The sequence below is a fragment of the Diaphorina citri genome, unplaced genomic scaffold (genome assembly GCF_000475195.1).
Source record: "Diaphorina citri unplaced genomic scaffold, Diaci psyllid genome assembly version 1.1 scaffold143, whole genome shotgun sequence".
NCBI classification, from domain to species: Eukaryota; Metazoa; Arthropoda; class Insecta; order Hemiptera; family Psyllidae; genus Diaphorina; species Diaphorina citri.
This window is the reverse complement of record NW_007377580.1, coordinates 217,651-242,825: the sequence shown is the minus strand read 5'-3', so window position 1 is coordinate 242,825 and position 25,175 is coordinate 217,651. Positions and strand designations below refer to the sequence as shown.

General features: G+C 36.6%; 1 protein-coding gene across 1 annotated transcript in view; it reads left to right on the top strand.

Annotated features, from left to right (window-relative positions):
* Positions 1 to 24,359, top strand: part of LOC103504965 (insulin gene enhancer protein isl-1-like) — a 25,609-nt gene extending 1,250 nt beyond the window's left edge. Inside the window, exons 2-6 of the mRNA XM_008469270.3 lie at positions 14,652 to 14,699; positions 14,882 to 15,114; positions 22,161 to 22,367; positions 23,366 to 23,514; positions 24,225 to 24,359. Coding sequence (XP_008467492.2) covers positions 14,652 to 14,699; positions 14,882 to 15,114; positions 22,161 to 22,367; positions 23,366 to 23,512 — 635 coding nt within the window. The 3' untranslated portion in view covers positions 23,513 to 23,514; positions 24,225 to 24,359. The remainder of the gene's footprint in view (positions 1 to 14,651; positions 14,700 to 14,881; positions 15,115 to 22,160; positions 22,368 to 23,365; positions 23,515 to 24,224) is intronic.
* The last annotated feature ends 816 nt before the right edge of the window (positions 24,360 to 25,175 follow it).

The window sequence follows — 25,175 nt, the reverse complement described above, 5'->3', positions numbered from 1 at the left end:
AAAATTACAAACAACGGGCGAAATTATTGCCAAGGGCAATCTCTACCGTTCAATCCTGAATTCAGTTTCACCTCCGATCATTATATTTTAATTTAAAATATCGATTTCTAGGGAGTCGAACATATAAAATTGAAATCCTGCCTTTAAGAACAATCAAAATTGAAAATTCTCCAGCCGTTAAGGATAAAGGGGTTTCACGCAGGACTTCTGGGACACACTGTCTACAAGAGAAAGGAGCTAAAAGTTTTCAGTGCAGCAATGTTTGTTTAGAAAAAAGTCTATTCTTCCCGAATATACTTCGTACGGTGAAAAACAACTCAAAGTGGAGGTGGGGGTCATATACCCTATAGATAAATATTGCAACCCCCGCGTTACGATGGCATACCTGCTCTTCCTTGCTATGTTTCCATTAGCTAATGAACTGTGCGCTTCATTCCCCTCGTTACCACATGCTTCCTCTGATATCTGACTTTCACAATAGAAGAGAATCTCTCGTGTCCTCGTCAGTTCCCGCTATTTGCACTTGGTAGATGTAATCCAGATTGGAAGCTACGGGGTCATATAAAAACGCTTTTAGTGTGATTAAAGAGGGATTGAAAAGTTACTTTCTACAAGGCCAGCTGCACGGTGCGAGTGTTGGATAATAATCATGAGGATGAATATGATGATAATAACACTGAAATACCTAGAACGAACACACTACCTATACCTATACGCTATACGTAGATAGTTATCCGTAGGAGCTTTTTAATGTCCATTAAACTCCGTTGTTATTAAAGTTAATTTAGCTTTACTGTTATGGACGAAGTAGTAAGCAATTTCGGTAACCCAATGTGTATAACATTAGGTTTCACTAAGAAATTCTAAAGTTTATTTTTTAGCAGTTTTCGGCGTTGAGTATGGAGTTCAAGTAACATTCAGCCTCGTAAATAACTAGCACGGCAGCATTATTTACCGATGTAAAAGAAAATCGGTTAGGCTTCATGACAATAATATACTTAGACAAAATTTCGTGATATCTTAACTTACACAAAGAAATTGTAAACAAGATCTCACTTCATTTTGAAAAGTTCTCGAGAAAAGAATCTAATACAATGAAATCGAACCCGAAGTAAAAACAGAAGAATGCAACACCGAGCAGCATTCCCTGTAAGCATTTTATCCCTTTCAAAATTCACATGTGGAAAGCCGAGATATTTCCTTGTCACGCTAAGTTACACATGGACGATTTGACCACGGCTACATAGGGCTAGATAAAGTGTAGTCTTGTTTTAAAGAAAGCTACAGCTTTGGAATTATTAATGCTTGAAGGGAATCTTAACAGAAGAATAATGAAGTATTTCCTTCGTCTAGGAAAGAACTATGACAATGTCAACATACCGTTTTGTAAGAGAAAGAAATATACTTATGTCCAGAAATAAAGAAAGAAATTATGATCTGAGATTCTGAGCCAATAAAAGTATTAAATAAAAATATTACAAGAAATAGAATAGATTGTTGCATTATATCAAAAAATAGAATAGTTGGGTATTTCTAAACTCAGTTTCAAGACAAAATTTTGTAAAAATGAGGACTTCCCGTGAATTAAATAAAAAATTCTTGGGGTTATGTCCAGAAATAAAGAAAGAAATTATGATCTGAGATTCTGAGCCAATAAAAGTATTAAATAAAAATATTACAAGAAATAGAATAGACTGTTGCATTATATCAAAAAATACCCATCTAAACTCAGTTTCAAGACAAAATTTTGTAAAAATGAGGATTCCCGTGAATTAAATAAAAAAATCTTGGGGCTTAATCCCTAATGAAAATAGTCTCACAACTAGGAAGAAGTTTGCTGCTTGTTACATGTTTGCTGAAATAATTATGTACTTTCAATGGTGACAATGTTATTTCTCAAGTATCTTCACTCAATATTTTGCAGTGGGTCTGATTTTGATTATTTACAACATTGTCACCTACATACATTCATATCATTTCAAACACAGAATAATACTATTAAATAAAAATATTACAAGAAATAGAATAGATTGTTGCATTATATCAAAAAATAGAATAGTTGGGTATTTCTAAACTCAGTTTCATGACAAAATTTTGTAAAAATGAGGATTCCCGTGAATTAAATAAAAAAAATCTTGGGGCTTAATCCCTAATGAAAATAGTCTCACAACTAGGAAGAAGTTTGCTGCTTGTTACATATTTGCTGAAATAATTATGTACTTTCAATGGTGACAATGTTATTTCTCAAGTATCTTCACTCAATATTTTGTAGTGGGTCTGATTTTGATTATTTACAACATTGTCACCTACATACATTCATATCATTTCAAACACAGAATAATATTTTGATAATACAGAGTGTTCATGAAAAGAGTCTCACCCTCCTTACTACTTGAACGGAATGGATGAAGTTTGAAATAAAAGACATAGTCATGGATTCTTGTCTAGTTTTTTGATACACATGGGTACGCACCTTGGAACTCACTTGCTTTATCAAAACAAACATGGCCAGATATGTATCTAGAGAAGGCTTTCTAGAGTGTAGAGCCTCCACAGTCCAAAGCAATCCAAGTAGGCGTTAGGCGTATAAAACCTCTTTAAAGTCAGTCTGAGGGTGGATTTCACCAATATTTTGTCATTCCAAGTTCAATCTGATTTGTATAGGCTTAACAGAACTGTTGAGCGAACAAGCTGTTGGGGGCTAAAAAGAAGGTTGGTAAAACCCACCATGAAGATTCAATAAGTAAGTACAGTAATCGAAAGGACAGGCGATATTATTCAGCAAGATAGAACATATGTTTTTCCAATCAATATAAGAATATAATGTGATATGATGATCTTGAATTCGGGTAAATTGCAATGTGTAATGATGGAAATTTATTCACGGTACAATGTACCTATAGTTTCATTATCTTTTCTCCCTACGAAATGATCTTGCTCAATGGATTCCCAGTGACTTCTAACAATGCTAATTCACAGGAAAGAGACAGAAATTCCTAACGAAGACTGGAACAGAGGAATAACCGATGTTGTAAACACAGGAAATGTTGGGGAAAACTACAACAGACCGCTACAACGATCTGGTTCCACATTAACATATTGATTAGAGGTATCTAATAACTATTTTATAGGTTGACATGGAGCCGACCCAGGTTCATGTCTATCCTAAATAGGTTTTAGAATGATAAAAACTAAAACTATAGGGTAACACGAAAAATACTCTGTGGAATCAAATCAATGTAATAAAAAGATAGGATCTAGCTTTGAAACTCGAAAACTTTTCAATTGGTTTGTTTTTGCATGTAAATCCAGAGACCAGAGAAGATATCTAATTATGGGATATAAGGAATGGGTCTGAATTCAATTCAATATCTAAAAATGGAATAGGCACCTATGTACACAGCTGATTTGACATTAGACATTACCCTCCACTAAGCCAAAGGAATCAATCACTTGAATTTTACAGAGTGGCTTTATTATTGCAGCTATGACCATTCGCTATTTTATTTCCCAACGGTACTTGGCATTTCCTAATATCTACCATCCATTCAGTAAATAAGTCATGCTCTTTTAGCATATGCTAAGCTCTTTTATTATAAGAGTTTCGTCCTTATTGCTACCAAGCTATAGTGATCCGATAGTACTACGAATCGAACAAAGTAGACTGAAATGTGAAATGCTACAATCAGAATGTAAACACTAAACATGAGGTATTGGCGCCTGACAAAGCCGATCTCAATAAGCGAGACAATGTTTTCTGAGATGATAACAATTGAGACCGATCCGACAAAAAGATTAGCGAAGGCATCAAATAAGAAACGCCGAAATATTTTATCGCACTTGATAAATATGAATAACGAGTTTCATATCTACCTAGTAGATATTAATATCTCAGCTCCTGTGCTACACTCCAATGACGAACATAATCCTAATCATGCCATACTACTTAAGAATACAAGTACCTACATGTACACAAGCAGGAAAAATACGGCTTTTTTTTTTATCAAGGATCCCAAACTTGGAGGTTTTTTTGGAACCTATTTAAAAACAGCACATATGACCAACCAGCTCTTGTCAAATCAATGTAAAGTCGGTGACAATTTTTCCAACAACACACAGTAAGCAACTCAATTTATATACGTTAACACTTAAGTACTGTATCAGACATTATAACTTGTAACTATTATATACGGTTACCAAATTCATTAGGCCTTTTTAGAAGAACTACTAGATGAGAGGTTGATGATTGGGGCGTTCTCTACCACCTAACCTTTAAAGCATTAATGCCCTGTTTACCAGACGAGCGTGTTAAACACTACACCGCCGAGTTATGGTTTTAGAGTTTAGGCTGTTAACTATTCGGACCATTTCTCGTATGGAATTCACTCAGGCCGACTCATGTTTCATTGGTTTTCTTGGTTTAGGCTTAATTAGTGTAATATGTGAGAGCATTATTTCGGTTGAAATCACACATGTCAGAACGAGTTTTATTACCAATTCTTCCACAGTTATACCAATATGCCTTCTGATACATAGTTACCCAGTTGAACCGTTAGATTTTTCGGTTGCCTACAGCACAAAAATTGTCTTATCACAAAAAAAATCCTTCGGGCTTGCTACACTATTTGCCTTCACCTACTTCTTTCTTCTTTGAATTTCTAAGCGAAGATATTTTCGTTAAAAAAAGGAGAATTGACATCGAGTGCTCTTGAGGCCCTCAATATTTGTTTTCATAATAGCAGCGCTGACTTTCTTTATGAAGCCGACTTCTAACTCGATGGGGACAAAAATAAACATTTTGACAATCTTTAAGAAAAAAAGAAAATACTCGATAGTATTTTTGAGCTTGTTTTTATTAGTATTCTTTTTATATTTTTTGAACTAAATTGATGCTTGACGACAAAAAATTGGGAGGGAGCATAAAAAATACGTCAGAAGTGAGCAGAGCTAAGCTTAAAGAAGCGGAGTGGGGGGATGTCTCTTTACTTTATTGACTTTTCACTGTGGATTGTGGACCCACTGGTAACTTTTGGGCATATTTAGCCCAAATATAACATAGCTGAGATTATCATTAACGCATCGTGTGTCCTTAGCTTGATCTAAAATATTTTGCAGGTTGTCTCTCTGCAAGTCGAATATATCCTCCCAAATATCCCAGTAAGAATTTACATTTAAGGATATCTGGAATAATATTCTCATTGGAATCGACTTTAAATAGAAAATAAAAGATCCAACTGTTTATTTATTGATCTTCTGGGCTAGCAATTTACCGCCTTCTTGCATACTAATTAATTTATTATGTACCCCAAAATTTAAATATGTAAAATATACTGTCCATCAATTTGCTGTACAAACCGGTTCATACGGGCTAATTTATTTCTTTTTGCCAAAAACTGCGGCACGAGTTCCCTTTGAAGGCACTTGGAATTAATTTAGGGACATAATGACACTTGAAATCGAGCCCTTTTTATTTTATTTTTTAAGGAAAATAATAAATATTTTATTCGCCCAGAACGTATTTAGAACTTTTTCTAAGCCAAAGGAATCAATCACTTGAATTTTACAGAGTGGCTTTATTATTGCAGCTATGACCATTCGCTATTTTATTTCCCAACGGTACTTGGCATTTCCTAATATCTACCATCCATTCAGTAAATAAGTCATGCTCTTTTAGCATATGCTAAGCTCTTTTATTATAAGAGTTTCGTCCTTATTGCTACCAAGCTATAGTGATCCGATAGTACTACCAATCGAACAAAGTAGACTGAAATGTGAAATGCTACAATCAGAATGTAAACACTAAACATGAGGTATTGGCGCCTGACAAAGCCGATCTCAATAAGCGAGACAATGTTTTCTGAGATGATAACAATTGAGACCGATCCGACAAAAAGATTAGCGAAGGCATCAAATAAGAAACGCCGAAATATTTTATCGCACTTGATAAATATGAATAACGAGTTTCATATCTACCTAGTAGATATTAATATCTCAGCTCCTGTGCTACACTCCAATGACGAACATAATCCTAATAATGCCATACTAGTACTACTTAAGAATACAAGTACATGTACACAAGCAGGAAAAATACGGCTTTTTTTTATCAAAACTCCAAGTTTTGGTAAAACTTGGAGTTTTTTGGGACCTATTTAAAAACAGCACATATGACCAACCAGCTCTTGTCAAATCAATGTAAAGTCGATAATGCCATACTAGTACTACTTAAGAATACAAGTACATGTACACAAGCAGGAAAAATACGGCTTTTTTTTATCAAAACTCCAAGTTTTACCAAACTTGGAGTTTTTTGGGACCTATTTAAAAACAGCACATATGACCAACCAGCTCTTGTCAAATCAATGTAAAGTCGGTGACAATTTTTGAGTACTGTATCAGACATTATAACTTGTAACTATTTTATACGGTTACCAAATTCATAAGGCCTTTTTGAGTGGAAGAACTACTAAATGAGAGGTTGATGATTGGGGCGTTCTCTACCACCTAACCTTTAAAGCATGAATGCCCTGTTTACCAGACGAGCGTGTTAAACACTACACCGCCGAGTTGTGGTTTTAGGGTTTAGGCTGTTAACTATTCGGACCATTTCTCGTATGTAATTCACTCAGGCCGACTCATGTTTCATTGGTTTTCTTGGTTTAGGCTTAATTAGTGTAATATGTGAGAGCATTATTTCGGTTGAAATCACACATGTCAGAACGAGTTTTATTACCAATTCTTCCACAGTTATATACGGTTGTCTTCCACTTTTGTTTCATCGTGAAATTCAACTTGGGTACCTAATAACTTATTTTAACAGCCTAAAAATTATACGACTTACAGAGTTCAGTAGGTATCAACACAAACAGTGTCTGTGTAAAGACTGATTTTATACCGATTTCTTTTTCTTTATGATGAAAATTTTGAAATGTTTACCGAATTTAAAACGAAATACTGTTTAAAAAATGCCTCTCCTGCCAAGGACAAATAACTTGGGCTCTCCTAAAATTTCATAAACTCTTTCTCAAGCAAAGATGATCAGCTCGAAATTATCATGATATGTAGGTATCAAAAAATGAAATTCCCGACGTGAAAAGACCAGCAAAAAAACCCCTAATGAAAATCATTCATCTGCCTATAAAGACATTCACAGGCTTTCCAATCTGACTATCCTGAAGTCACAAAAACTTACAACAAGCATATATTTCCCCCTACTCAAAGGTACATCAAAGTTATCATCAGATCAGGCCAGCTGGTGTTTTCACTAATTTTCATTAGTCATCATGTTGCATGTTAACGCTCATGGGGTAACAAATTAATCTTCCCTAATCATAATAATGTACAAGTGAAATGGTCAGTAAAAAATCAAAATTGGTTTTGTAAAAACGAGAGGTTTTTTTCTGTGAGGAAATTGAAATTATGATACGGAATTATCAGTCAGGGAAGAGGGTTCCTAGTTCCTAGGTTTTTTACAGGGATTGTAATCTTGTTGTGCGGATTGTAATCTTGTTGTTCAATGAAAAAGAAACAATCGAAAACCTAGTAGTACGAAAGTTCACCTAACATGTAGGATATATGTACATATGTAGATTTCAAAAGCTTTTTAAGTTGCTTTAATAAAAATGTGTAGGTGATTTACCTATGAATATATGTACATATGTAGATTTCAAAAGCTTTTTAAGTTGCTTTAATAAAAATGTGTAGGTGATTTACCTATGCACCCAGATACGTATGTAAATATAAAACTAGGTCTATGGAATGATTAGGTAGATACCATTATAAAGTCTATTCTTCCTATCTTTAAGGTAACGAGCTCAACAGTGACCCTAAGTAACGCCCTAACCACATCATCTATTACCTTCCATTGCATCAAAAAACAGCAATGACCACAAAACCATTACAAGTCAATACAACCTAATCATGTTATTCAAATAGGCACTGGTATTTGCGTTCGTATTAAGCCCAAAAGCAAACAAACCCGGAACGAAACTTGTATTTAATTAAAATCCTAAACTAACAGAAAAAAGCCTCTATCCAAATATAAAATTTCTGATCTACCCTATAGATAAATATTGCAACCCCCGCGTTACGATGGCATACCTGCTCTTCCTTGCTATGTTTCCATTAGCTAATGAACTGTGCGCCTCATTCCCCTCGTTACCACATGCTTCCTCTGATATCTGACTTTCACAATAGAAGAGAATCTCTCGTGTCCTCGTCAGTTCCCGCTATTTGCACTTGGTAGATGTAATCCAGATTGGAAGCTACCCCTGGGGAACCAACTCAGTGGTACAGGAAAATTACCTGTTGATAAATATCAAAGTGTGAGATATTTAAAAAATAGGAGCTAGGTTTTTTACAGGGATTGTAATCTTGTTGTGCGGATTGTAATCTTGTTGTTCAATGAAAAAGAAACAATCGAAAACCTAGTAGTAAGAAAGTTCACCTAACATTTAGGATATATGTACATATGTAGATTTCAAAAGCTTTTTAAGTTGCTTTAATAAAAATGTGTAGGTGATTTACCTATGCACCCAGATACGTATGTAAATATAAAACTAGGTCTATGGAATGATTAGGTAGATACCATTATAAAGTCTATTCTTCCTATCTTTAAGGTAACGAGCTCAACAGTGACCCTAAGTAACGCCCTAACCACATCATCTATTACCTTCCATTGCATCAAAAAACAGCAATGACCACAAAACCATTACAAGTCAATACAACCTAATCATGTTATTCAAATAGGCACTGGTATTTGCGTTCGTATTAAGCCCAAAAGCAAACAAACCCGGAACGAAACTTGTATTTAATTAAAATCCTAAACTAACAGAAAAAAGCCTCTATCCAAATATAAAATTTCTGATCTACCCTATAGATAAATATTGCAACCCCCGCGTTACGATGGCATACCTGCTCTTCCTTGCTATGTTTCCATTAGCTAATGAACTGTGCGCCTCATTCCCCTCGTTACCACATGCTTCCTCTGATATCTGACTTTCACAATAGAAGAGAATCTCTCGTGTCCTCGTCAGTTCCCGCTATTTGCACTTGGTAGATGTAATCCAGATTGGAAGCTACCCCTGGGGAACCAACTCAGTGGTACAGGAAAATTACCTGTTGATAAATATCAAAGTGTGAGATATTTAAAAAATAGGAGCAAAGAAGATCAAACATAAGATATACATAAGAGCATTATATTACGCACAAATTCTATTGTTTGGTTTAAGGGATTTTTGATATGTCCACGTCGACTACACAATGACGGTCTGTCCAATAAGGAATTTTATAAACAATGCTTCATGCGTATGTTGTTGACAAATATTTAGTAAGTACCTACTTATACACTCATTTGAAAATTTTCATACCGTGAAAATCCAAAAATATTCAACTTCCTATCAAATATATTTTGTTATGTTCAAAATTGTTCAAACACATCGGTATCTCTCTTTTACCAGAAAAGTTCCGAGTTTTGTGCGATCCATTGACATACCCGTCTGATCTCCATATCACCCCTTCCACACAAAAGTTAAAACCGAGGGATACCTTTCCAACCCTTCTGTTCAGGGGGTTTCTTTGCCAGGACTACACGGACTAGTGTGTGGACATGATTAGAAGTTCATTCATAAATGAACACCTAGCTCCTAAATATCTTTTGTGTTCCAGAGATTCCTGTCCCTCTAAACCTGGCCCAAGCTTAATCCTGGAGCAATTTTCATAATTGTGTGCGAGTTTTGTTGCAGGGGTTTTAAAGTTTACAGGGGATGTAAATTCAGGATGGAAATGTAGGTACCTAAGGTGTTTCAAATGCTAATACTCGTATGTAATCTGTTTATTGTTAGTCATGATGTTCCCCCTTAGGCGAGTTTAATGTTTAAGGCCTTAGGACATACATATGCACTCTACAATCACCACCAACATCATATATTTATATGAGCTAAATCCGATTTAAATCCATCTTGGACCTCGTATTTCGTAACACCTGATGAAACTGAACATTTACTAGATCTGTACGCTGTACGGGGACCAAAATAAACACCCCAGCCCGGAAGTCCCAGGACTACAAACGATAAATCCGCGTGTAAAAAATACACGCACTGCCGTGATGATAAAGCCTTTAATTGATTTCTTATACGCTGTCAGCAGTATAATTTCCAAATACCTATACGCGATGCTATTAAAAGCTCAGTCAAGCGTTTGTTTCGAGTTTCAAGAGGCTTTTGAGCGTGAAGGTTGAATGCACGGCACACGTACTGCTATGAAAACTCAATAAAGTGAAACCTCACCCTCTGTCAGTGACTATACGGAGGCTTGCAGTCTTCTGGTACTGTGGGTTACAATTAGCAGGCAATTGTTCTTTATGAGTTTCCATACAATTGAGCTTCAATATATTTTCAACTTGTACCAATAGTTCTGTAGGAAAAATTATTGTTGACATCTTCACATGAATGATTAATTGTTTAATGTTGTTTGACTCTGAGACAAGATGATGGAAATAAGATACCTACTAGAAGAACTTGGATAAGAACCATTTTTAAACCAATGATTGAAACTTTTTTTACCACTGATTTCAAAGTACCTAACAACCCATCTCCTTTTTTAAAAGCAGATCTTATTATACGTAAATATCAGGTATTGGAGCTCTCCTCCCTCATGAAAAGGCTGTTCACTTGGATAAGAACCATTTTTAAACCAATGATTGAAACTTTTTTTACCACTGATTTCAAAGTACCTAACAACCCATCTCCTTTTTTAATAGCAGATCTTATTATAGATACGTAAATATCAGGTATTGGAGCTCTCCTCCCTCATGAAAAGGCTGTTCAGAACACAACATCAATTATTATAATTAATTAAGTACCTAATACCTATTTTCAAGTTAATATTATGAAATGGGCAATATACAAATTTTCAATTCCGTCATGGGTTGGAAATTCCATGATCAAACAAACAAGCAGGGTCCGTCCCTCCGGGAATTTTTTAGCCCGTAGTGATTACAGAAAATGCTAGGGATTCCAGACGGATACAAGTTTTGGGATAGGTACATAGGTAGAAACATTTTCGTAGGGGTTTTCTTCTCACTTCTTACACGGCGAAGATCAAACATAAGATATACATAAGAGCATTATATTACGCACAAATTCTATTGTTTGGTTTAAGGGATTTTTGATATGTCCACGTCAACTACACAATGACGGTCTGTCCAATAAGGAATTTTATAAACAATGCTTCATGCGTATGTTGTTGACAAATATTTAGTAGGTAAGTACCTACTTATACACTCATTTGAAAATTTTCATACCGTGAAAATCCAAAAATATTCAACTTCCTATCAAATATATTTTGTTATGTTCAAAATTGTTCAAACACATCGGTATCTCTCTTTTACCTGAAAAGTTCCGAGTTTTGTGCGATCCAGTGACATACCCGTCTGATCTCCATATTTGGAAGCTACCCCTGGGGAACCAACTCAGTGGTACAGGAAAATTACCTGTTGATAAATATCAAAGTGTGAGATATTTAAAAAATAGGAACAAAGAAGATCAAACATAAGATATACATAAGAGCATTATATTACGCACAAATTCTATTGTTTGGTTTAAGGGATTTTTGATATGTCCACGTCGACTACACAATGACGGTCTGTCCAATAAGGAATTTTATAAACAATGCTTCATGCGTATGTTGTTGACAAATATTTAGTAAGTACCTACTTATACACTCATTTGAAAATTTTCATACCGTGAAAATCCAAAAATATTCCACTTCCTATCAAATGTAGTTTGTTATGTTCAAAATTGTTCAAACACATCGGTATCTCTCTTTTACCAGAAAAGTTCCGAGTTTTGTGCGATCCATTGACATACCCGTCTGATCTCCATATCACCCCTTCCACACAAAAGTTAAAACCGAGGGATACCTTTCCAACCCTTCTGTTCAGGGGGTTTCTTTGCCAGGACTACACGGACTAGTGTGTGGACATGATTAGAAGTTCATTCATAAATGAACACCTAGCTCCTAAATATCTTTTGTGTTCCAGAGATTCCTGTCCCTCTAAACCTGGCCCAAGCTTAATCCTGGAGCAATTTTCATAATTGTGTGCGAGTTTTGTTGCTCTAAACCTGGTCCAAGCTTAATCCTGAAGCAATTTTCATAATTGTGTGCAAGTTTTGTTACAGGGGTTTTAAAGTTTACAGGGGATGTAAATTCAGGATGGAAATGTAGGTACCTAAGGTGTTTCAAATGCTAATACTCGTATGTAATCTGTTTATTGTTAGTCATGATGTTCCCCCTTAGGCGAGTTTAATGTTTAAGGCCTTAGGACATATGCACTCTACAATCACCACCAACATCATATATTTATATGAGCTAAATCCGATTTAAATCCATCTTGGACCTCGTATTTCGTAACACCTGATGAAACTGAACATTTACTAGATCTGTACGCTGTACGGGGACCAAAATAAACACCCCAGCCCGGAAGTCCCAGGACTACAAACGATACATCCGCGTGTAAAAAATACACGCACTGCCGTGATGATAAAGCCTTTAATTGATTTCTTATACGCTGTCAGCAGTATAATTTCCAAATACCTATACGCGATGCTATTAAAAGCTCAGTCAAGCGTTTGTTTCGAGTTTCAAGAGGCTTTTGAGCGTGAAGGTTGAATGCACGGCACACGTACTGCTATGAAAACTCAATAAAGTGAAACCTCACCCTCTGCCAGTGACTATACGGAGGCTTGCAGTCTTCTGGTACTGTGGGTTACAATTAGCAGGCAATTGTTCTTTATGAGTTTCCATACAATTGAGCTTCAATATATTTTCAACTTGTACCAATAGTTCTGTAGGAAAAATTATTGTTGACATCTTCACATGAATGATTAATTGTTTAATGTTGTTTGACTCTGAGACAAGATGATGGAAATAAAATACCTACTAGAAGAACTTGAATAAGAACCATTTTCAAACCAATGATTGAAGCTTTTTTTTTTACCACTGATTTCAAAGTACCTAACAACCTATCTCCTTTTTGAATAGCAGATCTTATTATACGTAAATATCAGGTATTGGAGCTCTCCTCCCTCATGAAAAGGCTGTTCAGAACACAACATTAATTATTATAATTAATTAAGCACCTAATACCTACTTTCAATTTAATATTATGAAATAGGCAATATACATATTTTCAATTCCGTCATGGGTTGGAAATTCCACGATCAAACAGAAAATTGGTAGTAAGACTAGTAAGCAGAGGAATTAATTAAATGATAATTCCAATCACAATTATGATTGAAGAATTAAGCACCTAATACCTACTTTCAATTTAATATTATGAAATAGGCAATATACATATTTTCAATTCCGTCATGGGTTGGAAATTCCATGATCAAACAGAAAACAGAAAATTGGTAGTAAGACTAGTAAGCAGAGGAAATAAATGATAATTCCAATCATAATTATGATTGAAATCAATGATTTGATTGCTGTAAAACATCATGGACGCTGCTAGATCATAAAACTGGCGGATGATAATTTTCCGAATAATTTCACTGACACGTTGGGCTGCCATTTCGCCTCCCTCTCCCTGGCTTTCCCCACATCTGAAGATTAAATCACTCGTGATAAGGAATGAATCCTTGTTATTATTATTTGCTCTCTCCATTATACTGTATTTATGTGAATGGGAGTAAGGAAATGGGAATTGCTTTTTCTAGTAAGACGGTTTGTTGAGGATCAGTCGATTTTGTTGTGGAAAGGGATTTTCCAACAAGGGACTTCGTTAAGAATAATGGATGTTAATGGATTAGTTATAGTAGGTGAATACGTGTTCCTTATGGAATATACAAAAAAAAATTCTCTCCTTAGTACAAACGCCTTTTGATACTCTCCGTATTTAACCCAATTTCATCACTGAAGAAAGTACAAGCTCCATTTTATCGATGTTCTAATATACGTAAAAGCAATCGAACAAAATTTGTGAACCAACCAACAGCCCATGTATTTAATTAAAGAAAAGAGATTATTGAATCAAACAATGGACGATTTCATTGGTGGAAGAGTCCCCAGAATCAATATGACAACCAATAAGAACTATGACAATCACTAAGAACTCTGGATTTCTAAAGAACTTCCGATTTGGCCAGTGCTGTAATCATTCCCTTTTTCAAAAGCCGAGTTCTGATGTGCTGTTCACTAACAAAGACCACTGTCTCCTCATGAGAACTGAAACATATTATTATGGCAATTGAACTTTGAGTAAAAGTGTCAACACAGGCGCCCCTCTCTCTGTTCACAGTAACGTGAGAATTGCTTCACGTGGCTTTCCTCCCTCCTGGTGAGAAAATCACGTGATGCCAACAGATTGACACTAAGTAGTGCACTTGTTAGTCTTAAGTTTATTCATACCTCACATTCACACCCATTCATTTCAATTCATTATAGCAAGACTAACGTTCAAGTTCAAACCTCCCGGAAGAGCTACAGTTCGATTTTGATACTTGTCAAAACTCCGCGACCCAAATGTTCAAAATCGGGAAATGGGTCGAAACATTCGTCTCAGGGTCCCTGAGTCCAGAAAAGCAAGCACTGTACAAATCTAATCTAACTCAACTCGAGTCCTAACCTTGTTCGCCTCTTCTCTATGATTTCAGATTCTTCCGAGTCAGGCTCAACAAAGGGTGGCATAGTTTCTAGGACGAGTTCGTCAGGCAAAGTGTCCGGCGGTGATGGCAAACCTACGCGGGTTCGAACCGTGCTCAATGAGAAGCAACTTCATACCCTGAGGACATGCTACAACGCCAACCCGAGACCTGATGCCTTAATGAAAGAACAACTAGTAGAAATGACCAACCTATTTCTAGGACGAGTTCGTCAGGCAAAGTGTCCGGCGGTGATGGCAAACCTACGCGGGTTCGAACCGTGCTCAATGAGAAGCAACTTCACACCCTGAGGACGTGCTACAACGCCAACCCTAGACCTGATGCCTTAATGAAAGAACAACTAGTAGAAATGACCAACCTGTCACCTCGTGTCATACGGGTCTGGTTTCAAAACAAAAGATGCAAAGACAAGAAACGAGCCCTCGCCATGAAACAACAACTGCAGCAGGAAAAAGTGAGTAGCTTCCAACTTTAGGGGGAGTCCCGTTTCTTTATTTTTCTCGTTGCATAATTTTTCATGTAAACGACAGACATAGATAGCACAGAAAGTTATCAAAACAACAAACTGAACTATTCAGATTAGAACAAAATTATGAGCAAAGTATCAGAGATACGTGTCATACGGGTCTGGTTTCAAAACAAAAGATGCAAAGACAAGAAACGAGCCCTCGCCATGAAACAACAACTGCAGCAGGAAAAAGTAAGTAGCTTCCAACTTTAGGGGGAGTCCCGTTTCTTTATTTTTCGGCATACTTTTTGATGTAAACGACAGACATAGACAGCGCAGAAAGTTATCAAAACAACAAACTGAACTATTCAGATTAGAACAAAATTATGAGCAAAGTATCAGAGATACAAATATTCAAAATAGGTATTTCTAGATCTAGAGACAAGGAACACCTACTCATTTGAGAAATGAAGAATTCACTCCTTCACTAGATCATTTCTGTTTACAAGCGAATTTTCTGAGGTTCTTCAATTTTTTGTTGTGCCAAGTCTTGGATAGGTATTTCTAGATCTAGAGACAAGGAACACCTACTCATTTGAGAAATGAAGAATTCACTCCTTCACTAGATCATTTCTGTTTACAGGCGAATTTTCTGAGGTTCTTCAATTTTTTGTTGTGCCAAGTCTTGGCGTAAACCTCTAATGCCATCATGAACATTTCAACTGGAATAAATCAGAACAGATGCAAACATTGTCTGCATAAAATTCCCAAGTCTTGGCGTAAAACTCTAATGCCATCATGAACATTTCAACTGGAATAAATCAGAACAGATGCAAACATTGTCTGCATAAAATTCAAATTTCCTCTGGTATCCTCATACTTAGATAATATAGCTACAGTGGAGTCGTCGACTAAAAAAATCTTACAATTACAATAAATTAAAATTTAAATTGTACCGACACAGCACACAGATGAGAAAGAATTTCAATTTGAAAAGTTAGTATAAAAAAAATAATAATAATTTATTGAACAAAATGGCGGTGCGATAATCTGAGCTATGGCGGCTGCATTCGGTTTGGTATACAATGAGCTTGCAACAAACCGGTTCAAGGCTAAACATTGTTTGATCTTTCTCAAGCTCGGTTTCAGAGGAGACATAGGACGCACAAGTACAGAGTTCATATTGTTTTGCTAGGGATTCCAGACGGATACAAGTTTTGGGATAGGTACATAGGTAGTAACATTTTCGTAGGGGCTTTCTTTTTCTTCTCACTTCTTTCACGGTCATCTTTCGTGGACTGAACGAATCCTTCCATCATTCATGAACATACTCCTCTACTTTTGTACATAAACAAACGCATTCGGTTTGGTATACAATGAGCTTGCAACAAACCGGTTCAAGGCTAAACATTGTTTGATCTTTCTCAAGCTCGGTTTCAGAGGAGGCATAGGACGCACAAGTACAGAGCTCATCTTGTTTTGCTAGGGATTCCAGACGGATACAAGTTTTGGGATAGGTACATAGGTAGAAACATTTTCGTAGGGGTTTTCTTCTCACTTCTTACACGGTCATCTTTCGTAGACTGTGCGAATCCTTCCATCATTCATGAACATACTCCTCTACTTTTGTACATAAACAAATATATTACGAGTGACATCAAAACTATACTCAACACAACTCCAGAAGACGCAGAAAAATAATCCAAAATAAAGCCATAAGCTTTTCAAACGCTGCAAACAAAAGATCGTATTTACATTGAAAATCCCTTTTGTCTTACGCAAATCCTGCTTACCTTAACACAAGATAAATCTCGGATTGATCCTTCTTACGTAATGTAAAGTCATGCCTGGGACAAATTTGAAATATCATTAAAACCTCAGCTAAACTACCTTAGTACGGCGTACCTATATCTACAAGACTGTATATGTGCTGTATGTAGCATTGAAACGAGGTATTTACATTGAAAATCCCTTTTGTCTTACGCAAATCCTGCTTACCTTAACACAAGATAAATCTCGGATTGATCCTTCTTACGTAATATAAAGTCATGCCTGGGACTAATTTGAAATATCATTAAAACCTCAGCTAACCTACCTTAGTACGGCGTACCTATATCTACAAGACTGTATATGTGCTGTATGTAGCATTGAAACGAAAAAAGGTCTGTCCACATCACTGTATTAAAATGTCTCTCCTGAAAAGTAGCAAAAATCACATAGGCCGTTCTTCTTGGGAACGATTCAACTATCTAACTAACATAGCTGGACATGATTAGAAGTTCATTCATAAATGAACACCTAGCTCCTAAATATCTTTTGTGTTCCAGAGATTCCTGTCCCTCTAAACCTGGTCCAAGCTTAATCCTGAAGCAATTTTCATAATTGTGTGCAAGTTTTGTTACAGGGGTTTTAAAGTTTACAGGGGATGTAAATTCAGGATGGAAATGTAGGTACCTAAGGTGTTTCAAATGCTAATACTCGTATGTAATCTGTTTATTGTTAGTCATGATGTTCCCCCTTAGGCGAGTTTAATGTTTAAGGCCTTAGGACATACATATGCACTCTACAATCACCACCAACATCATATATTTATATGAGCTAAATCCGATTTAAATCCATCTTGGACCTCGTATTTCGTAACACCTGATGAAACTGAAATTAAAGTTTCAAGTGAACATTTACTAGATCTGTACGCTGTACGGGGACTTATACACCCCAGCCCGGAAGTCCCAGGACTACAAACGATATATCCGCGTGTAAAAAATACACGCACTGCCGTGATGATAAAGCCTTTAATTGATTTCTTATACGCTGTCGGCAGTATAATTTCCAAATACCTACGCGATGGTATTAAAAGCTCAGTCACCACCAACATCATATATTTATATGAGCTAAATCCGATTTAAATCCATCTTGGACCTCGTATTTCGTAACACCTGATGAAACTGAACATTTACTAGATCTGTACGCTGTACGGGGACCAAAATAAACACCCCAGCCCGGAAGTCCCAGGACTACAAACGATACATCCGCGTGTAAAAAATACACGCACTGCCGTGATGATAAAGCCTTTAATTGATTTCTTATACGCTGTCAGCAGTATAATTTCCAAATACCTATACGCGATGCTATTAAAAGCTCAGTCAAGCGTTTGTTTCGAGTTTCAAGAGGCTTTTGAGCGTGAAGGTTGAAAAATACACGCACTGCCGTGATGATAAAGCCTTTAATTGATTTCTTATACGCTGTCAGCAGTATAATTTCCAAATACCTATACGCGATGGTATTAAAAGCTTATTCAAGCGTTTGTTTCGAGTTTCAAGAGGCTTTTGAGCGTGAAGGTTGAGTGCACGGCACACGTACTGCTATGAAAACTCAATAAAGTGAAACCTCACCCTCTGTGAGTTTCAAGAGGCTTTTGAGCGTGAAGGTTGAGTGCACGGCACACGTACTGCTATGAAAACTCAATAAAGTGAAACCTCACCCTCTGTCAGTGACTATACGGAGGCTTGCAGTCTTCTGGTACTGTGGGTTACAATTAGCAGGCAATTGTTCTTTATGAGTTTCCATACAATTGAGCTTCAATATATTTTCAACTTGTACCAATAGTTCTGTAGGAAAAATTATTGTTGACATCTTCACATGAATGATTAATTGTTTAATGTTGTTTGACTCTGAGACAAGATGATGGAAATAAAATACCTACTAGAAGAACTTGAATAAGAACCATTTTCAAACCAATGATTGAAGCTTTTTTTTTTACCACTGATTTCAAAGTACCTAACAACCTATCTCCTTTTTGAATAGCAGATCTTATTATACGTAAATATCAGGTATTGGAGCTCTCCTCCCTCATGAAAAGGCTGTTAAAAATTTAGTTTATATCGTAGATATTTATAAATATACGAACATGAACTTCAATTTAGTAGGTAGATTCGTATAAGTTTTTAACTCATACCTTGGGGCAGTGGCCCCTACACAAAAGCCTAGGTAGATATTATGTATCTAATATTATCGAATCTCACGCGGCGTAGTGGATATCATTAACAGCATGACAGTATTTGTTGCAGGATGGCAGGAAGATGGGTTACGGTAGCATGCAAGGCATCCCCATGGTAGCATCCAGTCCTGTTCGGCATGATAGTCCCATTGGCCGCTGTCTGATTTTGCCTTACACACGGATTTGGACCGACTGGACCCGTCTGCGGCTCCGTTCCAGCATTTAGTTAGTCAAGTGAGTATATAACTACAATTCCTCAAGGCGATTTACACTGAGGCTGGGGACCACAAAGTGAGTTTAAACTCCGTTTAAGTTTTAAACTCGGTTTAAGAAAATCTGATTGGTTGATGTTTAAAAATTTCAGCCAATCAGCTTGCTTAAACGGAGTTCCGCTGTCTGATTTTGCCTTACACACGGATTTGGACCGACTGGACCCGTCTGCGGCTCCGTTCCAGCATTTAGTTAGTCAAGTGAGTATTACTACAATTCCTCAAGGCGATTTACACTGAGGCTGGGGACCACAAAGTGAGTTTGCACTCCGTTTAAGTTTTAAACTCGGTTTAAGCAAATCTGATTGGTTGATGTTTAAAAATTTCAACCAATCAGCTTGCTTAAACGGAGTTTTAAAATTTAAACTGCGTTTAAAATCACTTTGTGGCCCCCGGCCTGAAGCAATAAGAAACATACTTCAAGGCAACATGTACCAACGGAGTTCTAAAACTTAAACGGCGTTTAAAATCACTTTATGGCCCCCGGCCTGATGCAATATGAAACATACTTCAAGGCAACATGTTTGTACTATCATAGTATGCTCCAAGAACAATGCTCCAATCCAATGCAAAATATTTACCAGACTTTTTCAGCATGCTATATTGTTGCCTCGGTGTAATTCTGCCTTTACATTAATTTAACATTTATAGTAGGTACGCAATAGTATGCTTCAAGGCTTCAAAACCATATCAACTGCAAAATCTTGTTCAGACTTTTCCAGCATGGTATGATATTGCCTCAGTGTATTTCTGCCTTTATATTAATCTAACTTTATGTCGGGCACTCCCTCTCCCTGGCTTTCCCCACATCTGAAGATTAAATCACTCGTGATAAGGAATGAATCCTTGTTATTATTATTTGCTCTCTCCATCATACTGTATTTATGTGAATGGGAGTAAGGAAATGGGAACTGCTTCTTCTAGTAAGATGGTTTGTTGAGGATCAGTCGATTTTCCAACAAGGGACTTCGTTAAGAATAATGGATGCATGATAAGTTATAGTAGGTGAATACGAGTTCCTTATCAAATATACAACAAAAATTTCTCTCCTTAGTACAAAACGCCTTTTGATACTCTCCGTATTTAATCCAATTTCATCACTCACTGAAGAAAGTACAAGCTCCATTTTATCGATGTTCTAATAAAAGCAATCGAACAAAACTTGTGAACCAACCAACAGCCCATGTATTTAATTAAAGAAAAGAGATTATTGAATCAAACAATGGACGATCTCATTGATGGAAGAGTCAATGCAAAATATTTACCAGACTTTTTCAGCATGCTATATTGTTGCCTCGGTGTAATTCTGCCTTTACATTAATTTAACATTTATAGTAAGTACGCAATAGTATGCTTCAAGGCTTCAAAACCATATTAACTGCAAAATCTTGTTCAGACTTTTCCAGCATGGTATGATATTGCCTCAGTGTAATTATGCCTTTATATTAATTTAACTTTATGTCGGGCATTAATGAGTCGGATTAGGACGAGATTGAGATTAATCCAATTCTGAGGTTAATCGAGAATTGGATTTATCTCAATCATTTGTTAAGGAGACATGGTTAAGTCCAACAAATCGGAATTGCAAATATACGAATGTTGTTATTTAAATGCTCGCTCTGTTTACGGCTTTAGATAATTGAGATTAATCCAATTCTGAGGTTAATCGAGAATTGGATTTATCTCAATCATTTGTTAAGGAGACATGGTTAAGTCCAACAAATCGGCATTGCAAATATACGAATGTTGTTGGTATTTAAATGCTCGCTCTGTTTACGGCTTTAGATAATGTTATGTTCATGCAGATTCTGATAATTTTTTGCTCTCTATCATGAAATAAAATTAGGAGATGTCATTACTTGGTCTAAAACAGGATAATATGACAATAGAAGTAGGATGGGTACCGTCTTTTAAGCTATGTTTCACTGAACCAGATTTCATCACGCACGAAATACGAGATTTTCAGGAGTCAAACAATCACATGTAATAATAGAGCGCTTCGTCGCTTTTTTTGGACCCTTGTCTTCCACCGCTCTATTTTTTAGCTGTATAAAAATTCCAATATCCATAGATAAATGGATATGCTCGAAATATATTTATATACGAAGGAAAATAATGTAAATTAATGTCTCCGAAACTAAGTGGAAGACGAAGGAAGCAACTAGGGCGCATGGGTAGGAGTACATCAGGGGGGGCTACGAATTACGAGGAATGGAAACATACGATGTGATGGAAATGAGAGGGGTGAATTTAAATAAGAACCAATGAGAATCATGAAATACTATACCCGTGTATGAGTATGATGTAGTGCATTGTGTATACAGAGTGAACGTTTTGAACATTTAGGTGCTGACAATTTTGCCAATACGGATGAGATTAGGCTATCGGCTCGGAAAACAAATCGACAGCTGAAGGACTTTAAACAGGGAGCAGACCAGTGTTTTGCTGGGGCCTATAAATAAGGATCAGAGCAGCCAAACCAGCCTGGCTAACTAGAGATCCTCATGATGGCTGACTGCGGTTTGGGACGGTGCAGCCCTCATGTTAAACAGACCAGCACCTTGACCACTACACCACCGAGACAGACTAAAATTTAGTTTATATCGTAGATATTTATAAATATACGAACATGAACTTCAATTTAGTAGGTAGATTCGTATAAGTTTTTAACTCATATCTTGGGGCAGTGGCCCCTACACCTAAGTCTAGGTAGATATGTATCTAATATTATCGAATCTCACGCGGCGTAGTGGATATCATTACCAGCATGACAGTATTTGTTGCAGGATGGCAGGAAGATGGGTTACGGTAGCATGCAAGGCATCCCCATGGTAGCATCCAGTCCAGTTCGGCATGATAGTCCCATTGGAATGAACGCTCTGGAAGTCACCTCATATCAACCTCCGTGGAAAGCGCTGTCTGATTTTGCCTTACACACGGATTTGGACCGACTGGACCCGTCTGCGGCTCCGTTCCAGCATTTAGTTAGTCAAGTGAGTATTACTACAATTCCTTAAGGCGATTTACACTGAGGCTAGTGCTGAACCGCTCTTCCGATCTTGGGGACCACAAAGTGAGTTTGCACTCCGTTTAAGTTTTAAACTCGGTTTAAGCAAATCTGATTGGTTGATGTTTAAAAATTTCAACCAATCAGCTTGCTTAAACGGAGTTTTAAAATTTAAACTGCGTTTAAAATCACTTTGTGGCCCCCGGCCTGAAGCAATAAGAAACATACTTCAAGGCAACATGTACCATCATAGTATGCTTCAAGAACAATGCTCCAATCCAATGCAAAATATTTACCAGACTTTTTCAGCATGCTATATTGTTGCCTCGGTGTAATTCTGCCTTTACATTAATTTAACATTTATAGTAGGTACGCAATAGTATGCTTCAAGGCTTCAAAACCATATCAACTGCAAAATCTTGTTCAGACTTTTCCAGCATGGTATGATATTGCCTCAGTGTAATTATGCCTTTATATTAATTTAACTTTATGTCGGGCATTAATGAGTCGGATTAGGACGAGATTGAGATTAATCCAATTCTGAGGTTAATCGAGAATTGGATTTATCTCAATCATTTGTTAAGGAGACATGGTTAAGTCCAACAAATCGGAATTGCAAATATACGAATGTTGTTGGTATTTAAATGCTCGCTCTGTTTACGGCTTTAGATAATGTTATGTTCATGCAGATTCTGATAATTTTTTGCTCTCCATCATGAAATAAAATTAGATGTCATTACTTGGTCTAAAATAGGATAATATGACAATAGAAGTAGGGTGGGTACCGTCTTTTAAGCTATGTTTCACTGAACCAGATTTCATCACTAACGCAGCCTCGCACGAAATACGAGATTTTCAGGAGTCAAACAATCACTAACTATCTAACTAACATAGTCTTCCACGAAATACGATTAATACCTATAACCGATTTTCAGGGGACAAACAATTTCCTCCCTGTGCTTATAATTTCATGTTTGATTTCAGATGCACGGCTACGAGCTAGGCCATGGTCCTCCCCCACCGCATGACATGGGCCCCACGCCCGGGGATATGGCCCATCCTGACTCTACTGACTCCTATGTTACCTACCTGGAGAGCGATGATAGTCTGCAAGACAACCCGAGTCCATAACGGTAAGTCCGCCACTGGGGTATAGTAGGAAATTCTGTCTGAAGAATGCCACTGGTTGTAGATTCGTAGTAGCTTAACCCATCCTTTAGGGCTGTCTGCCCCTACACCTAAGCTTCGGAGTGGGCTTTTTGTGTATGGAGTTAAACATGCCACTGGTTACTTGGGGTAGTGTAGTTGGCAATTCTGTCTGAAAGCAAAAATGAACTGAAGCAGCATTAGGCTTTGTTTTGCAAAAATTGAAAGGAGAAAACCCAAAACCAACCATGACCAAATCACACAACTTTTCATGCACATTCAAATTAAAGAAAAAGTTCGGGTTACAATTTTGTGCAGATTAAAATACCGGGAAGAGTTACAAGTTTGAAACAGATTTCAAGTTCCAGGAAAAGTACATAACAAGTTACAATTCTCATGCAATTTTAAATACACACCAGGGAAAGAACAAGTGGAAAAATTTTTCTTTTTCTATGTTAGATTTAAATACCTTGGAAAAATGCTAGTTGCGGTTGCCCAACCTACCATTGTTACATGGTTTTATTTATTACACAAGTTTCATTAAGGTACCCGGTACCAGCCCTTATTGAAAGCAACTTAAGGAGTTAGCCAATCGACAAGCAAGAATAGACAGTCTTCCATACTCACTCCATTTGAGTCCAGTAGGTACTTACTTTGACGAAAACTAACCTGGTATGATTTTGTCTTTCTGTTTCAGATATGTGTTGAGACAAATACCTCCTTAGCCTTCTTCATCGGATACAAGTCCCTCTTTATCTTCTTTTGTTATTATAGATCTATCCCTATATTTCTTAGATATCGTGTCTAACAAATTAGGTCGCGCAAGGTTACCTAGACTAACTTTAAGGTCAAAGTTATATTCAGAGGTCCAGGCCCTGAATTTTTTTAAGGAGGAAATTTTATGGACAACTCTCAAAAGAAGGACTTGTTTTTTTCTAAAATTTTGTTAATGGAAAGTTCATAATTCCTCTAAAACAAATACAGCTACTTAAAATTGTACAGCCTATACTACCGCCAGAGCAGTACATTTTTTGTAACCTCTGGTAGGTAATTTATTCTGAAATTTTAAGAATAATGAGTACTTGAATTTTTTATGTGTTTGGAAGTTTGGATCTAATTGCAGTCCCATATGATCTTGAGAGCTCTGAAGCCTCTGAATACAACTTTGACTACAGTTTATTATACACGTACGTTGTACCTTAGTCTCGAAAGTCGAACGAATAAATTAACCTCGAAAAAATTTTTACTTTTAAAATCACCTAGGTATGTTGTGCTATTTCCTGTAATAAAACAACCATAAAATTGTCTATTATCTTCTTTTTGCGTCCTAGATTACCTGTCAAAACCAATGTACAAGCAGAAAAGGTTAGGGAAATAGTTACTGAAATTTTCTATTTCATCTTATGTAGATTGTAAAGACAGGACCTTATCCTTAAAAATAAAATTGTAGGGAAATAGTTACTGAAATTTTCTATTTCATCTTATGTAGATTGTAAAGACAGGACCTTATCCTTAAAAATAAAATTGTTTCGTTTTTCGTTTATAACATCTGATGTTGACGCACTTTAATTGAAGGGGGGAAAATGGTTAAGATTCAAAATTCGGTTTTAATTAAAATGGTTCGCATTTAATTATTCATGAAAAAGAT